Source organism: Pelophylax lessonae (genome assembly GCF_965119305.1).
Source record: "Pelophylax lessonae genome assembly, chromosome: 5".
Lineage (NCBI taxonomy): Eukaryota > Metazoa > Chordata > Amphibia > Anura > Ranidae > Pelophylax > Pelophylax lessonae.
Genome location: NC_138772.1, coordinates 6747980 through 6763740, shown reverse-complemented (window position 1 = coordinate 6763740; position 15761 = coordinate 6747980). Strand labels below are relative to the sequence as shown.

At 46.3% G+C, this 15761-nt stretch overlaps 1 protein-coding gene across 1 annotated transcript in view; it reads left to right on the top strand.

Moving 5' to 3' along the window:
• Window positions 1–15761, top strand: part of LOC309557162 (uncharacterized protein) — a 46518-nt gene that overhangs the window by 16439 nt on the left and 14318 nt on the right. The window contains exon 2 of the mRNA XM_082259819.1: window positions 478–566. Within this exon, the coding sequence (XP_082115945.1) occupies window positions 506–566 (61 nt within the window). The 5' untranslated portion in view covers window positions 478–505. The remainder of the gene's footprint in view (window positions 1–477; window positions 567–15761) is intronic.

Below are 15761 nucleotides of genomic sequence, written 5' to 3'. Positions count from 1 at the left end.
TTCTGTTCTAATAACATTTTACACACAATTAGTATCTTAAATAGCTGTATATTGATGATTTTATATTATAGACATTAAGAAGCCTTGAGTTCCATTCAAAAAGGTAACGGATATTTAAAGCCAATGGGATTAGAAAATTGCAGTCACGTGACTGAAAATAAAGATCTTTATCCTTGTGTGAAGCTTCATGAATTGAGCCCAATGTATCTCCTATTATCCATTTAGGATGGAGTTTGAAAGGTTGAATCGTTTGGAATACATTTATATTGGGCCCTCTGGGGGGTCCGGTGCCGGTGGAAATCCTTGGCATGCGGAGGAGTTGTTATTCCTTTTGTGCGTTCTTCATGGAGCCGATTGTTTTATGTTTATTATTATTCCTGTGTTATCGGCAATGAATGAATGTCCCTGCGGAAGGGGGAGGGGGGGCTCCTGGGTTATGAATATTGGTTGTCGTCTAATAATATTTCTGATCTTCAGGTGTGTGGACGGCTGACTCAGGAGCACTATGACCCTTCAGAGAGCCCTGTCACCCCTCGCCCTCCTACTCGCCTCCCTCCTGTGTTACGGTGAGTTCAATCTACTGATCAATGCTGACAATATAAAAAGCAAATGTTATATTATACAGAGTGACATCACCGCTCTCCAGATATAAGATATATTATACAGAGTGACATCACCGCTCTCCAGATATAAGATATATTATACAGGAGTGACATCACCGCTCTCCAGATATAAGATATATTATACAGGAGTGACATCACCGCTCTCCAGATATAAGATATATTATACAGAGTGACATCACCGCTCTCCAGATATAAGATATATTATACAGAGTGACATCACCGCTCTCCAGATATAAGATATATTATACAGGAGTGACATCACCGCTCTCCAGATATAAGATATATTATACAGAGTGACATCACCGCTCTCCAGATAAAAGATATATTATACAGAGTGACATCACCGCTCTCCAGATATAAGATATATTATACAGGAGTGACATCACCGCTCTCCAGATATAAGATATTGTAGCGGGGTTAAACATGCCTAAAGACACTGTTTGATATGTGGGAAGGAACTAGGCTCCCTCTAGTGGTAGCTGCATGGAATTTCCTGGGCTGTGACTTCCTTTTCACAAGATGAAGAAACTACATCTCCCAGGCTGCTTTGCAAGATCCAGGAACTAGGCTCCCTCTAGTGGTAGCTGCATGGAATTTCCCAGGCTGTGACTTCCTTTTCACAAGATGAAGAAACTACATCTCCCAGGCTGCTTTGCAAGATCCAGGGTGCACGGCTGCACCGCACGGCACTATGGGGGAGGTTATTTAAAGGAAGAGAGAAGCGCGCGAAGGGGGGCCTTTCTGCGCTGGACTCTGAGGAACCAGCGAGCGAGAGTGAAGGACTGACACTGGATATTGGGCCAGAGCCTTTTAGCCTGGAGGGCCTGGAGGGACGACGTGGAACCGTCCCATCTCAAGCACGAGGCACATTCCTGGAGGTCATACTGCTGTTTGCCGAGACCGGAAGTCATCCGCCAGAAGGACCCCGCGCGGCTGGCATATAGCCAAAGGACTGAGACCGCAGTGGAAGCGCGCGAAGGAGAAACTTCTGTTGGTGAGAGGGCACATGCCCAATAACTGACTTTATCTGCTGAAGAGACAGTTTTATCTACAGATAGCGGTAGCGCAGCAGGAGGTGATAAAACCCCGGGGTTTATCACCATACTCTCTCAGGAGACTCATAGACAAACAATAAGGTCTGTAAAGGAGTCGCCAGAGGCTTATCTCTCTCGCAGAAGTTATTGCTCAGTTACGCAGACACCCTGCGGTGACAACTAACAGCTCGTTGTTTTCTCTCTCTTGATCTTTATTCCTAATCTGGATTACAAATGAGCTCTATTCAATAACCTTGCTAGCGAAGATCAACAAGAAAGAAGAGAACTCTGGGGGAGGGACTCAGATAGGCCCACCTACCTGGTACTGTGTCTAGCCTTAATGCAGGAGGAGTGTGGGGGTATTCTTTTACCTTTTTAAAGCTGTTTTAAATAACCTTTTATGGACTTGTATTGTATTGTATTGTATCTCCCCTATTCAATTTGATATATAGTAAACTAAGTTTGGTTAATTACAATCTTGTGCGTTGTTCCATTGTGTCACCCAGAAGGACTACTATTCAAGAAGGTAACAAGGTATTGTTGCATAGTGAAGTATTGTATTCCAACCTGTGTATCTATTTGATAGTCCAGTCCTATTCTGGGTCAGTTGTGCCTGAGGAGGGATCGAGCCAATTTGATTGGGTTGTTAGGCAGGGTGTAGACCCAATAATATAATCAGCAGCTCCTGCGGGGGTGGTGCTACACGTGGGGGCTCGCCCGGGATTTCTACAGTCCTGCAACACAACCCTCTCAGCCCCAGAATCCCCTCCCACGCAGAAATGGATCCTGTCGCTGCTGCTGAGTGGTGCAAGGAAGAGAATGTCATAGTGGAAAATGGCCTGGTGGTTGAAATCAAGGGAGAAGCCTGGACTGAAGAAAAGCTCCTCCCTGTTTTAAGGGCACTATCCACAGACAGGAAATTCTGGGTGATTGACATAAAAACTGACACCACTGCCCCACACACGTATGCACTGTGTGAGTGGAGGAAAGGGGTCCCTGATTATTTCAATGGAAACAGTGTAAAAACTATTGACCAAACAGAACTTTTCCTGATACATCCAGGAGTTCCTACTGCGGGTCCCTCATCCACCACCCCTGGGGTATCCAGCCAAGAAAAAGGTGTCCAAGAAGGGCATCCTGAGTCACCACCTTTGTCGACTTTTAGCTCAGAACTGTGTGCTGTTCTTGGGGAGATTGTGGCAAAATGTAGCAGGGACTCCTCGAGCTATCTGATGACTGGATATAGGAAGCTCCGGACATTCTCTGGGAAACAGCCTGTGCCTTCAGCAGAAGATGGGTTCGAAGAGTGGCTAGATACCGCCACTCAGGCTTTGGAGGAATGGGAGGTACCAGAACAGCACAAGAAGCAGAGGATCACAGAGAGTTTAAGGGGACCTGCATTAGAGGCTGTACGTAATCTAAAGCTTAGCAAGAAGAACTGCACTGCACAGGATTATTTGGACATTCTGCAAGATGTGTTTGGTCGGACGGAGAACGCGGCTGAACTTCTCTACCAGTTGGACCACTGTTATCAAGAAGAGGGGGAGAAGTTGTCCGAATTCATTAAACGTCTGGATAGGATTATCCACCAGATTCTGTTAAAGAAAGGAATAGACCCCCGGAAAATAGATGAGACTCGTGCACGACAGGTTCTGAAAGGGGCTCAACCTTTAGATCCCATTGCCATACTGTTACGAACTCGTCGAGATGGCGGCATTCTAGAATACCCCGATCTGATTCGAATGGTCAGAGAGGAAGAGGTCATGTTGGACAACAAGAAGAAAAGTCGGCAGTTTGACTCAACTGCCCGGGTTGGAGTGATAAGTGTGGAAGAGGGTGACTCTCAAGTTGAACTCCTAAAGACCCAAGTGTCTCAGTTGATAGAAATGGTGTCCATCCTGACTGGTCAGGTATCCACTCTACCCAAGGGGAGTATATCGGAGAGGCCAGATGAACCTGTTAGTCTCAGCACAGATCCAGAGCCACGGCCTGCAAGATTGTTAACTTGTTTCAACTGCGGGGGAGTTGGGCATGTTAGAAGGGTATGTCCCAGCTCAGGAAATGCTGCCGCGAAACCTCGCGAGCCAGCGGGAAACTTCAGAGGACACCGGTGAAGGAGTCAACCGGGTGTCCGCCAGTCTTAAGGGACTCCAGAAGTGGTGCAGGATCAGGGAAACTGAGTCAGGGGGTCAGACCCAAATATAACACCCCCAGTTCTAGACTCCGGGTTACTGAGGGAAGGAAAGTCAATGCACACCGGATTCGGCGGGGGCCTAGATCAAGGAAGAAAAAGGAGAAGAGGGCCAGGGTACAGAGAACTGAATCAGATAACAAGGCTACATCAAGAGAATTCCCAACTAACTTGGTCGGGCCCTCCCCAGTGGTCTCGGTTCAGGTGGAAGGAATTTACACAAGAGCCCTCCTTGACACAGGGGCCCAGGTGACTCTTTTGTATAGAGACTTCTATGATAAATATCTTACCCATCTACCTTTGCAGAAGTTGGAAGATCTGGAGATATGGGGTATTGGGACCCAAAGTTTTCCCTATGACGGGTATCTGCCAATCAAGTTGACCTTTGATCCATCAGTGGCTGGTGAAGCGGAAACCTTCGACACCTTAGCGGTGGTCTGTCCTCGTCCACCAGGGGCCAACAAAAGCTCTCTCATCGTAGGAACAAACACTGACCTGGTAAGGCGCCTTCTGATACAACTGGTCCAGGGACAAGATGCTCAGGCGCCAAGGATCCATCCCATGCTACGGCAGGCCTACCAACGATTAGTGTTGGAGCAAGAGACCCCCGCAGAAGGAGTTGGACGACTCTGGAAGCTGGATAGAGCAGAAAAGGTCTTACAGCCAGGAGAGGTGGCCTGTTTTAAGGCTTCTGTTAAACTCACATGGCAACAGCCGGGTCCCTTCATTATCTTTGAATCAGGTCAAAAGGAGAGACAGAGAGGGATAGAAGTGATCCCTGAGGTGATCCCTTTGAAGGTGTTACAGGAAAACCGTGGAAGGGTTTTAGTGAGTGTCAGAAACACCTCTATTACACCAGTGAAGGTACCGGCCAGAGTGCTCCTGGGCCAAGTCAACCCGGCTACCCCAGTTGCCCCCATTGATTTCAAAGAAAAGGAACAGGGTGAAGCGGTTATAGAGGAGCTCTGCTCTGGAAGCGCTGCCCTCCCGCCGGAATGGGTGAAGAGGGCCAAGGCACAACTTGCTCGATGGAGGGAAATATTCTCTAAGGACGAGTTTGACGTGGGATGTGCCAGGAGCGCCACTCATAAGATCCGCCTGAGTGAGGACAAGCCTTTCAGGGAGAGAGTCCGGCGAGTCCCCTTAGGTGACTTAGAAGATCTACGTCAACAGCTGGCAGAGCTCAAAAAGATCGGGATTATCCGAGAATCCAGGAGCCCGTATGCTTCCCCGATAGTGGTAGTCCGGAAGAAAAATGGATCTTTGAGGCTTTGTATCGACTACCGAACGCTGAACAGAAGAACCATCCCAGACCAGTATACCACTCCTCGAATCGAAGATGCCCTACAGAGTCTGTCAGGGGCGAAGTGGTTCAGTGTGATGGACTTAAAGAGTGGGTATTATCAGATCCCCATGCACCCTGAAGATCGGGAGAAAACAGCCTTCATCACCCCTGTTGGGTTCTTTGAGTTCAATCGCATGCCTCAGGGGTTGTCCGGGGCCCCTGCTACCTTCCAGAGGCTGATGGAAAGGACCGTTGGAGATATGAACTTGATAGAGGTACTGGTATACTTGGATGATGTTATCGTGTTTGGCAGAACTTTGGAAGAACACGAGGAGAGGTTGGAAAAGGTCTTGAAGAGGCTACATGAAGAAGGTCTGAAACTTTCTCCTGAGAAGTGCCAATTCTATCAGTCCTCGGTCCATTACCTGGGCCATATCGTGTCTGGAGAAGGGGTGGCCACTGACCCGGACAAGCTGGATGCTGTTGCTTCCTGGCCCAGACCCACAAATGTGACCGAACTCCGGTCATTTTTGGGCTTTTGCTCCTATTACAGGAGGTTTGTGGAGGGGTTCGCCCAGATTGCCCGACCCCTAAATGAGCTCCTGAAGAATGAAGAAGATGATGTCCCTAAGTTGGTAAAGCCGGTGAAGTCCACCATGGGCCCCCGGAAGGCTAAGGAATCCATCCAGGATCAGTGGACCCCGGAATGCGAAGGGGCCTTTGTCCAGCTGAAGGAAACCCTAACCACTGCCCCTGTGTTGGCCTATGCGGACCCCACAAAACCATATGAACTGCATGTTGATGCCAGCCGAGATGGGCTGGGGGGGGTACTTTATCAGGAGCATGAGGGTCATCTGCGACCTGTTGCCTATGTGAGCAGAAGCCTACTGCCTGCTGAAAGGAATTATCCTACTCACAAACTTGAATTCTTGGCCTTGAAGTGGGCAGTGGTTGACAAATTGAAAGACTACCTGTACGGAGCTGAATTCATTGTCAAGACAGATAATAATCCCCTCACCTATCTGTTGACTACGGCCAAGCTGGATGCAACAGGACATCGATGGTTGGCTGCCCTCTCTAGCTTCAATTTTAGCCTGAAGTATCGGCCAGGAATCGGAAATAGGGATGCAGATGCCCTATCCAGAAGGTTGCATGTTCCACAGGAACCTGCGGAAGAATGGACTCATTCGGCTCCAGAAGGGGTGCGTGCCCTATATCAGGGAACTGAATTTAGATCCCGAGGAGGGTCAAGAGCAGAAGAGATTGGGGTTTCGGCTATCGGAGTACCCAAATGCTACTGCCAGGTGACCCAAGTTGAAGGGGAGGGTTTGCCCCGGCTGTCCAAAAGGGACTTGCGGAAGGAGCAGTTGGAAGACCCTTTGGGAAAACTTCTCTTGGAAGCCCTGGAGATCCAGAGCCCTGAGTTGCTTCTAACTGACTCCCCTCAGGGGGCCCGTCTGTTGCATAGAGAGTGGACCCGGTTACAGATCAGAGAAGGAGTGGCCTACCGGAGAGGTCCATCTGAAGATCTGGAGGAGAAGTGGCAACTGTTCTTACCAGCTAAATACAGAGAGGGAGTTCTGGCCGCTCTTCATGATAATCATGGCCATCTGGGGTCCGAAAGAACCTTTCAGCTTGTCAGGGACAGGTTCTACTGGCCTTGTATGAGGGCCGAAGTTGAAGGATACTGTCATTCTTGTGTCCGGTGTATACAGAGGAAGACTCTGCCACGTCAAGCAGCCCCAATGGGCCATCTACAAAGTCAGGGACCCATGGAGCTGGTGTGCATTGATTTCCTTTGCTTAGAGCCTGATCTGAGTGGCCAGGGGAATGTCCTTGTGGTAACAGACCATTTTACCAGATATGCTCAAGCATTCCCAACAAGGGATCAGAAGGCCTCAACGGTAGCCAAAGTTCTTGTAGAGAAGTTCTTTGTACATTATGGGTTACCACAGCGCCTCCATTCTGATCAGGGAAGGGACTTTGAAAGCAGACTGATCAAGAGACTGTTAGATATGTTAGGCATTCAAAAGACTAGAACCACTCCCTACCATCCACAGGGGGATGCCCAGCCTGAACGATTTAACAGGACTCTTTTGGATATGTTGGGGACTTTGAGCTCAGAGAAGAAACAGCATTGGGGCAGGCACGTAGCTGCCATTGTGCATGCCTACAACAGCACTGTCAGTGATGCTACTGGATATTCCCCTTATCGGCTGATGTTTGGAAGGGAGGCTCGGTTGCCAGTGGATTTGGCCTTTGGCATTTCGCCTGATCATACCTCTTCAGCATCGCATAGAGGATATGTGGACCGACTGCGGAAGAGTCTGAAAGCGGCCTATGACAAGGCTCAGGCCACATCTGATCAACGTGGACTGCGGAATAAAAAAAATTTCGACCTAAAAGTTCGGATCCATGACCTGCAACCAGGGGACAGGGTTTTGTTGAGAAACTTGGGTGTCCCGGGAAAACACAAGTTGGCAGACCGCTGGAAGTCCCAACCTTATGTTATCTGTAAGCAACTGCCAAACCTTCCTGTGTACCAAATTCGGCCTGAGGGAAGTGTGGGTCCATTGAAGGCTTGGCATCGGAACCATTTGCTGCCTCTCTCTGAAGCGGTTCGTATGCCCCCTGTGGAAGACTTGTCAGCGGCCCCTTCGACTTCTCGCCGGTCCAGACCAGTTACCAGATCTCAGACGATGCTCCCAGATGAGGGAGAGGGAAGTTCTCCATCTGAAGATTTGGAAGATGAAGAGGAGGTACCCGACTGGTTGTGGTCATCTCAGTTGCCAGAACCCACACCTGCCTCCCTGTCTTCGTCTGACTTGGCTGATAGAGGAGCCCTTCGGGCAGAAGCCCCTGAATTCATACCCTTTCATATGCTTCCAGAAGAAGCAGCTGAGGATGAAGATCCTGAGGAGGAGGTTGCACCCTTCTCTGAAGAAGAACTGACCTCTCTTGAACCATCAGGTGCCTCTGTGTTGGAACATGAGGAGGGGGACATGGAAGAATCCTCAGAAGTGCCTGATCCTAGTACCTCTGAGAGCATGCCTCCACGGGAACAGAGGGAAAGGAGAGTCATTCACCCACCTAAGAGACTGACCTATGATCAATTGGGTGAATGTTCGGAAGAAGCTGTTTTTATCTCCAAAAGGTCTCCTGACCAGCCTAGTTCCTCCACTGTAGATTTGGTGGGGGACAACCCTAGCTCACCCCCAGGCACAACTGTACAAGCCACCCAAGTTTTGGGGGGTCTGTGAGAGATCATGAGAACAAAGTATTGAAGTAGAAAACGTTTGCATTTAAGTTTGTACATAAGGATATTGGGTTTGGCCATTATAATAAGCACAGTTTTTGAGGTTCACAATTTGGTTTACTTTGTGAGTTAATGTTTGCGCACATTTTGTTGCTCTGACCTTACTATATGTTTTTTTTTCTTTCTCACCTTTTGATGTTTTTTTTTCAACACAAACTTTAAGATGTAAGTGTTTAAGAAATTGCAAAGGCACATGTGCTTTTTAAAGGAGCACTATATAAAAGCACTAGAAATTAGCACTATATTAACATTGTAGAAATCACTTATTTGCTTATTAATTGCACTTTATCGTTTTACTGTTGCACTGCTATTAGAATACAAAATTGGATATATTCAGATTGACTTATTTCAGCAAAATGTTAATGTTTTTGTTGTATAATGCCAACCTATGCACTAGGGTACATACTGTTGACCTCTTTGGGGACCAAAGTTTCTCAAGTGGGGGGAGTGTGTAGCGGGGTTAAACATGCCTAAAGACACTGTTTGATATGTGGGAAGGAACTAGGCTCCCTCTAGTGGTAGCTGCATGGAATTTCCTGGGCTGTGACTTCCTTTTCACAAGATGAAGAAACTACATCTCCCAGGCTGCTTTGCAAGATCCAGGAACTAGGCTCCCTCTAGTGGTAGCTGCATGGAATTTCCCAGGCTGTGACTTCCTTTTCACAAGATGAAGAAACTACATCTCCCAGGCTGCTTTGCAAGATCCAGGGTGCACGGCTGCACCGCACGGCACTATGGGGGAGGTTATTTAAAGGAAGAGAGAAGCGCGCGAAGGGGGGCCTTTCTGCGCTGGACTCTGAGGAACCAGCGAGCGAGAGTGAAGGACTGACACTGGATATTGGGCCAGAGCCTTTTAGCCTGGAGGGACGACGTGGAACCGTCCCATCTCAAGCACGAGGCACATTCCTGGAGGTCATACTGCTGTTTGCCGAGACCGGAAGTCATCCGCCAGAAGGACCCCGCGCGGCTGGCATATAGCCAAAGGACTGAGACCGCAGTGGAAGCGCGCGAAGGAGAAACTTCTGTTGGTGAGAGGGCACATGCCCAATAACTGACTTTATCTGCTGAAGAGACAGTTTTATCTACAGATAGCGGTAGCGCAGCAGGAGGTGATAAAACCCCGGGGTTTATCACCATACTCTCTCAGGAGACTCATAGACAAACAATAAGGTCTGTAAAGGAGTCGCCAGAGGCTTATCTCTCTCGCAGAAGTTATTGCTCAGTTACGCAGACACCCTGCGGTGACAACTAACAGCTCGTTGTTTTCTCTCTCTTGATCTTTATTCCTAATCTGGATTACAAATGAGCTCTATTCAATAACCTTGCTAGCGAAGATCAACAAGAAAGAAGAGAACTCTGGGGGAGGGACTCAGATAGGCCCACCTACCTGGTACTGTGTCTAGCCTTAATGCAGGAGGAGTGTGGGGGTATTCTTTTACCTTTTTAAAGCTGTTTTAAATAACCTTTTATGGACTTGTATTGTATTGTATTGTATCTCCCCTATTCAATTTGATATATAGTAAACTAAGTTTGGTTAATTACAATCTTGTGCGTTGTTCCATTGTGTCACCCAGAAGGACTACTATTCAAGAATGTAACAAGGTATTGTTGCATAGTGAAGTATTGTATTCCAACCTGTGTATCTATTTGATAGTCCAGTCCTATTCTGGGTCAGTTGTGCCTGAGGAGGGATCGAGCCAATTTGATTGGGTTGTTAGGCAGGGTGTAGACCCAATAATATAATCAGCAGCTCCTGCGGGGGTGGTGCTACAATATATTATACAGAGTGACATCACCGCTCTCCAGATATAAGATATATTATACAGGAGTGACATCACCGCTCTCCAGATATAAGATATATTATACAGGAGTGACATCACCGCTCTCCAGATATAAGATATATTATACAGAGTGACATCACCGCTCTCCAGATATAAGATATATTATACAGAGTGACATCACCGCTCTCCAGATATAAGATATATTATACAGAGTGACATCACCGCTCTCCAGATATAAGATATATTATACAGAAGTGACATCACCGCTCTCCAGATATAAGATATATTATACAGGAGTGACATCACCGCTCTCCAGATATAAGATATATTATACAGAGTGACATCACCGCTCTCCAGATATAAGATATATTATACAGAGTGACATCACCGCTCTCCAGATATAAAATATATTATACAGGAGTGACATCACTGCTCTCCAGATATAAGATATATTATACAGAGTGACATCACCACTCTCCAGATATAAAATATATTATAGAGAGTGACATCACCGCTCTCCAGATATAAGATATATTATACAGAGTGACATCACCGCTCTCCAGATATAAGATATATTATACAGAGTGACATCACCGCTCTCCAGATATAAGATATATTATACAGGAGTGACATCACCGCTCTCCAGATATAAGATATATTATAGAGAGTGACATCACCGCTCTCCAGATATAAGATATATTATAGAGAGTGACATCACTGCTCTCCCGATATAAGATATATTATACAGAATGACATCACCACTCTCCAGATATAAGATATATTATACAGAGTGACATCACCGCTCTCCAGATATAAGATATATTATACAGAATGACATCACCGCTCTCCAGATATAAGATATATTATACAGAGTGACATCACCACTCTCCAGATATAAGATATATTATACAGAGTGACATCACCGCTCTCCAGATATAAGATATATTATACAGAGTGACATCACCGCTCTCCAGATATAAGATATATTATACAGAATGACATCACCACTCTCCAGATATAAGATATATTATACAGAGTGACATCACCGCTCTCCAGGTATAAGATATATTATACAGAGTGACATCACCGCTCTCCAGATATAAGATATATTATACAGGAGTGACATCACCGCTCTCCAGATATAAGATATATTATACAGAGTGACATCACCTCCCTCCAGATATAAGATATATTATACAGGAGTGACATCACCGCTCTCCAGATATAAGATATATTATACAGGAGTGACATCACCGCTCTCCAGATATAAGATATATTATACAGAGTGACATCACCGCTCTCCAGGTATAAGATATATTATACAGAGTGACATCACCGCTCTCCAGATATAAGATATATTATACAGGAGTGACATCACCGCTCTCCAGATATAAGATATATTATACAGGAGTGACATCACCGCTCTCCAGATATAAGATATATTATACAGAGTGACATCACCGCTCTCCAGATATAAGATATATTATACAGAGTGACATCACCACTCTCCAGATATAAGATATATTATACAGGAGTGACATCACCGCTCTCCAGATATAAGATATATTATACAGAGTGACATCACCGCTCTCCAGATATAAGATATATTATACAGAGTGACATCACTGCTCTCCAGATATAAGATATATTATACAGAGTGACATCACCTCCCTCCAGATATAAGATATATTATACAGGAGTGACATCACCGCTCTCCAGATATAAGATATATTATACAGGAGTGACATCACCGCTCTCCAGATATAAGATATATTATACAGGAGTGACATCACCGCTCTCCAGATATAAGATATATTATACAGAGTGACATCACCGCTCTCCAGATATAAGATATATTATACAGGAGTGACATCACCGCTCTCCAGATATAAGATATATTATACAGAGTGACATCACCACTCTCCAGGTATAAGATATATTATACAGAGTGACATCACCGCTCTCCAGATATAAGATATATTATACAGGAGTGACATCACAGTTATGCTGAGCATGGATAGGCCCAAATTTGCTAGAGACAAAGAATTAAAGATGGAGCTTTACTACAAGAATCAAAATACTGCGGAGGATAGAGCAGTGTAAAATTGGCCAGCAGCAGGACAACTTTGATCAGGGATAATAGGCCTAATTGGTGTATGCCTAACCTTTGATTTATCCAGGGCGTTTTTTTCAGAGAATAGATACAGGAACTCCCACACCCCCCATTCCCACAGAGGAGCATGCCACATCATAGGGTGAATGTAGCCAAATAGCACAGTGGGAAGGTTTTAAAGGGCATTGTTAAATAAATAAAACAGAGAGTGCAGGGTTAAGGACAGCATGATATACAGAGTGCAGGGTTCAGGGCAGCATGATATACAGAATGCAGGGTTCAGGACAGCATTATGTACAAAGTGCAGGGTTCAGAACAGCATGATATACAGAGTGCAGGGATCAGGACAGCATTATGTACAAAGTGCAGGGTTCAGAACAGCATGATATACAGAGTGCAGGGTTCAGGACAGCATTATGTACAAAGTGCAGGGTTCAGAACAGCATGATATACAGAGTGCAGGGTTCAGGACAGCATGATATACAGAATGCAGGGTTCAGGACAGCATTATGTACAAAGTGCAGGGTTCAGAACAGCATGATATACAGAGTGCAGGGTTCAGGACAGCATGATATACAGAATGCAGGGATCAGGACAGCATGATATAGCGAGTGCAGGGTTCAAGACAGCATGTTATAGAGAGTGCAGGGTTTAGGGCAGCATGATATACAGAGTGCAGGGTTCAGAACAGCATGATATACAGAATGCAGGGATCGGGACAGCATGATATACAGAATGCAGGGATCAGGACAGCATGATATACAGAATGCAGGGTTCAGAAGTATGTAATACATAGAGTGCAGGGTTCAGGACAGCATGATATAGAGAGTGCAGGGTTCAGGACAGCATGATATACAGAATGCAAGTATAAGGACAGCATGATATACAGAATGCAGGGTTCAGGACAGCATGATATACAGAGTGTATACCTTGTGCTGCTGCCAGGAAGAAGATGCGGGTGGATCTGGGAAGAAGTGCTGGGTCTGAAGAACAGAAGAGGGCTGGAGTCAGCTTCCGGAGTCTGCTGAATGCTGAGACCAGGGGAGGCAAAGGCAACGGGGTGTGCGGCTGCACAAAAGAGGTGCAGAATCTGTAGGAGGAAATCTTCCCTCCTCTCTACTGCTCTGCAGCTGCAGAGAGGAGTGCAGGATCTGGCAAAGGAGTTCTGTCCTCTCTGCTGCCAACTACAGAGACAAGGTGGGGGCAGAGACAAGGGGGGTGCCGCAGCTGCAGGACAGGTTCGAGGGACACATGAAATGGCCTGGGGGTCCGCATTCGGTCCGGGGGCCTTGTGTTTAACAGCTGTAACCTAGGATGTCAAAAATCCTTGCACCAGGGAGGAGGAGAGTGCCGTGAGAGGGTGAAGGTCCGCTTTAGGTACAAGATTTGCCCCCCATTGACTTCAATGCGATTTGCTAGTAAGCTCGGGTTCTCTGATTTTCAAACCAGATTCAGCTGATTGAACCCATGCAGAGTTGCTCAGCCTTGCTCCAAACAAGTGATATTTCGCCATTTCCCCCCAGTCATATATTCAGTATAAGAAATGGTTACAATGTATCCTCTGGGCTCTGAGTACATTGTCACAGCTTGGCTCCTGTATCTGATCTCCTCGCAGTCTGGAAGGTTTCTGTTCAGAAGATGGAAAGGCTCATGTTGTGCAGTGTCAGCGGAATCCGTATTGCTCTAAGATTCTCTTCCTCCGGTAGGCCGCACGTTGTCAGGAAATCCTCACTTCAGACTGTGCCGAGTCCTCTTCTGGCAGATTCTTATTTCCTCATCCTGTAAATGGAAGTATTAAAGTAAATCAGAGATCATATCATCAAGTGTTCTGTGAGAGGCGCTATGGAGAGAGGCCAACACTAAGTATCTCCTCCATAGGGAGCCATTCTATGGAGAGAGGCCAACACTAAGTATCTCCTCCATAGGGAGTCATTCTATGGAGAGAGGCCAACACTAAGTATCTCCTCCATAGGGAGTCATTCTATGGAGAGAGGCCAACACTAAGTAGCTCCTCCATAGGGAGTCATTCTATGGAGAGGCCAACACTAAGTATCTCCTCCATAGGGAGTCATTCTATGGAGAGAGGCCAACACTAAGAATCTCCTTCATAGGGAGTCATTCTATGGAGAGAGGCCAACACTAAGTATTTCCTCCATAGGGAGTCAATCTATGGAGAGAGGCCAACACTAAGTATCTCCTCCATAGGGAGTCATTCTATGAAGAGAGGCCAACACTAAGTATCTCCTCCATAGGTTAGTCAATCTATGGAGAGAGGCCAAAACCAAGAATCTCCTCCATAGGGAGTCATTCTATGAAGAGAGGCCAACACTAAGTATCTCCTCCATAGGGAGTCATTCTATAGAGAGAGGCCAACACTAAGTATCTCCTCCATAGGGAGTCATTCTATGGAGAGAGGCCAACACTAAGTATCTCCTCCATAGGGAGCCATTCTATGGAGAGAGGCCAACACTAAGTATCTCCTCCATAGGGAGTCATTCTATGGAGAGAGGCCAACACTAAGTATCTCCTCCATAGGGAGTCATTCTATGGAGAGAGGCCAACACTAAGTAGCTCCTCCATAGGGAGTCATTCTATGGAGAGGCCAACACTAAGTATCTCCTCCATAGGGAGTCATTCTATGGAGAGAGGCCAACACTAAGAATCTCCTTCATAGGGAGTCATTCTATGGAGAGAGGCCAACACTAAGTATTTCCTCCATAGGGAGTCAATCTATGGAGAGAGGCCAACACTAAGTATCTCCTCCATAGGGAGTCATTCTATGAAGAGAGGCCAACACTAAGTATCTCCTCCATAGGTTAGTCAATCTATGGAGAGAGGCCAAAACCAAGAATCTCCTCCATAGGGAGTCATTCTATGAAGAGAGGCCAACACTAAGTATCTCCTCCATAGGGAGTCATTCTATAGAGAGAGGCCAACACTAAGTATCTCCTCCATAGGGAGTCATTCTATGGAGAGAGGCCAACACTAAGTATCTCCTCCATAGGGAGTCATTCTATGGAGAGAGGCCAACACTAAGTATCTCCTCCATAGGGAGTCATTCTATGAAGAGAGGCCAACACTAAGTATCTCCTCCATAGGGAGTCATTCTATGGAGAGAGGCCAACACTAAGTATCTCCTCCATAGGGAGTCATTCTATGAAGAGAGGCCAACACTAAGTATCTCCTCCATAGGGAGTCATTCTATAGAGAGAGGCCAACACTAAGTATCTCCTCCATAGGGAGTCATTCTATAGAGAGAGGCCAACACTAAGTATCTCCTCCATAGGGAGTCATTCTATGGAGAGAGGCCAACACTAAAGTATCTCCTCCATAGGGAGTCATTCTATAGAGAGAGGCCAACACTAAGAATCTCCTCCATAGGGAGTCATTCTATGGAGAGAGGCCAACACTAAGTACC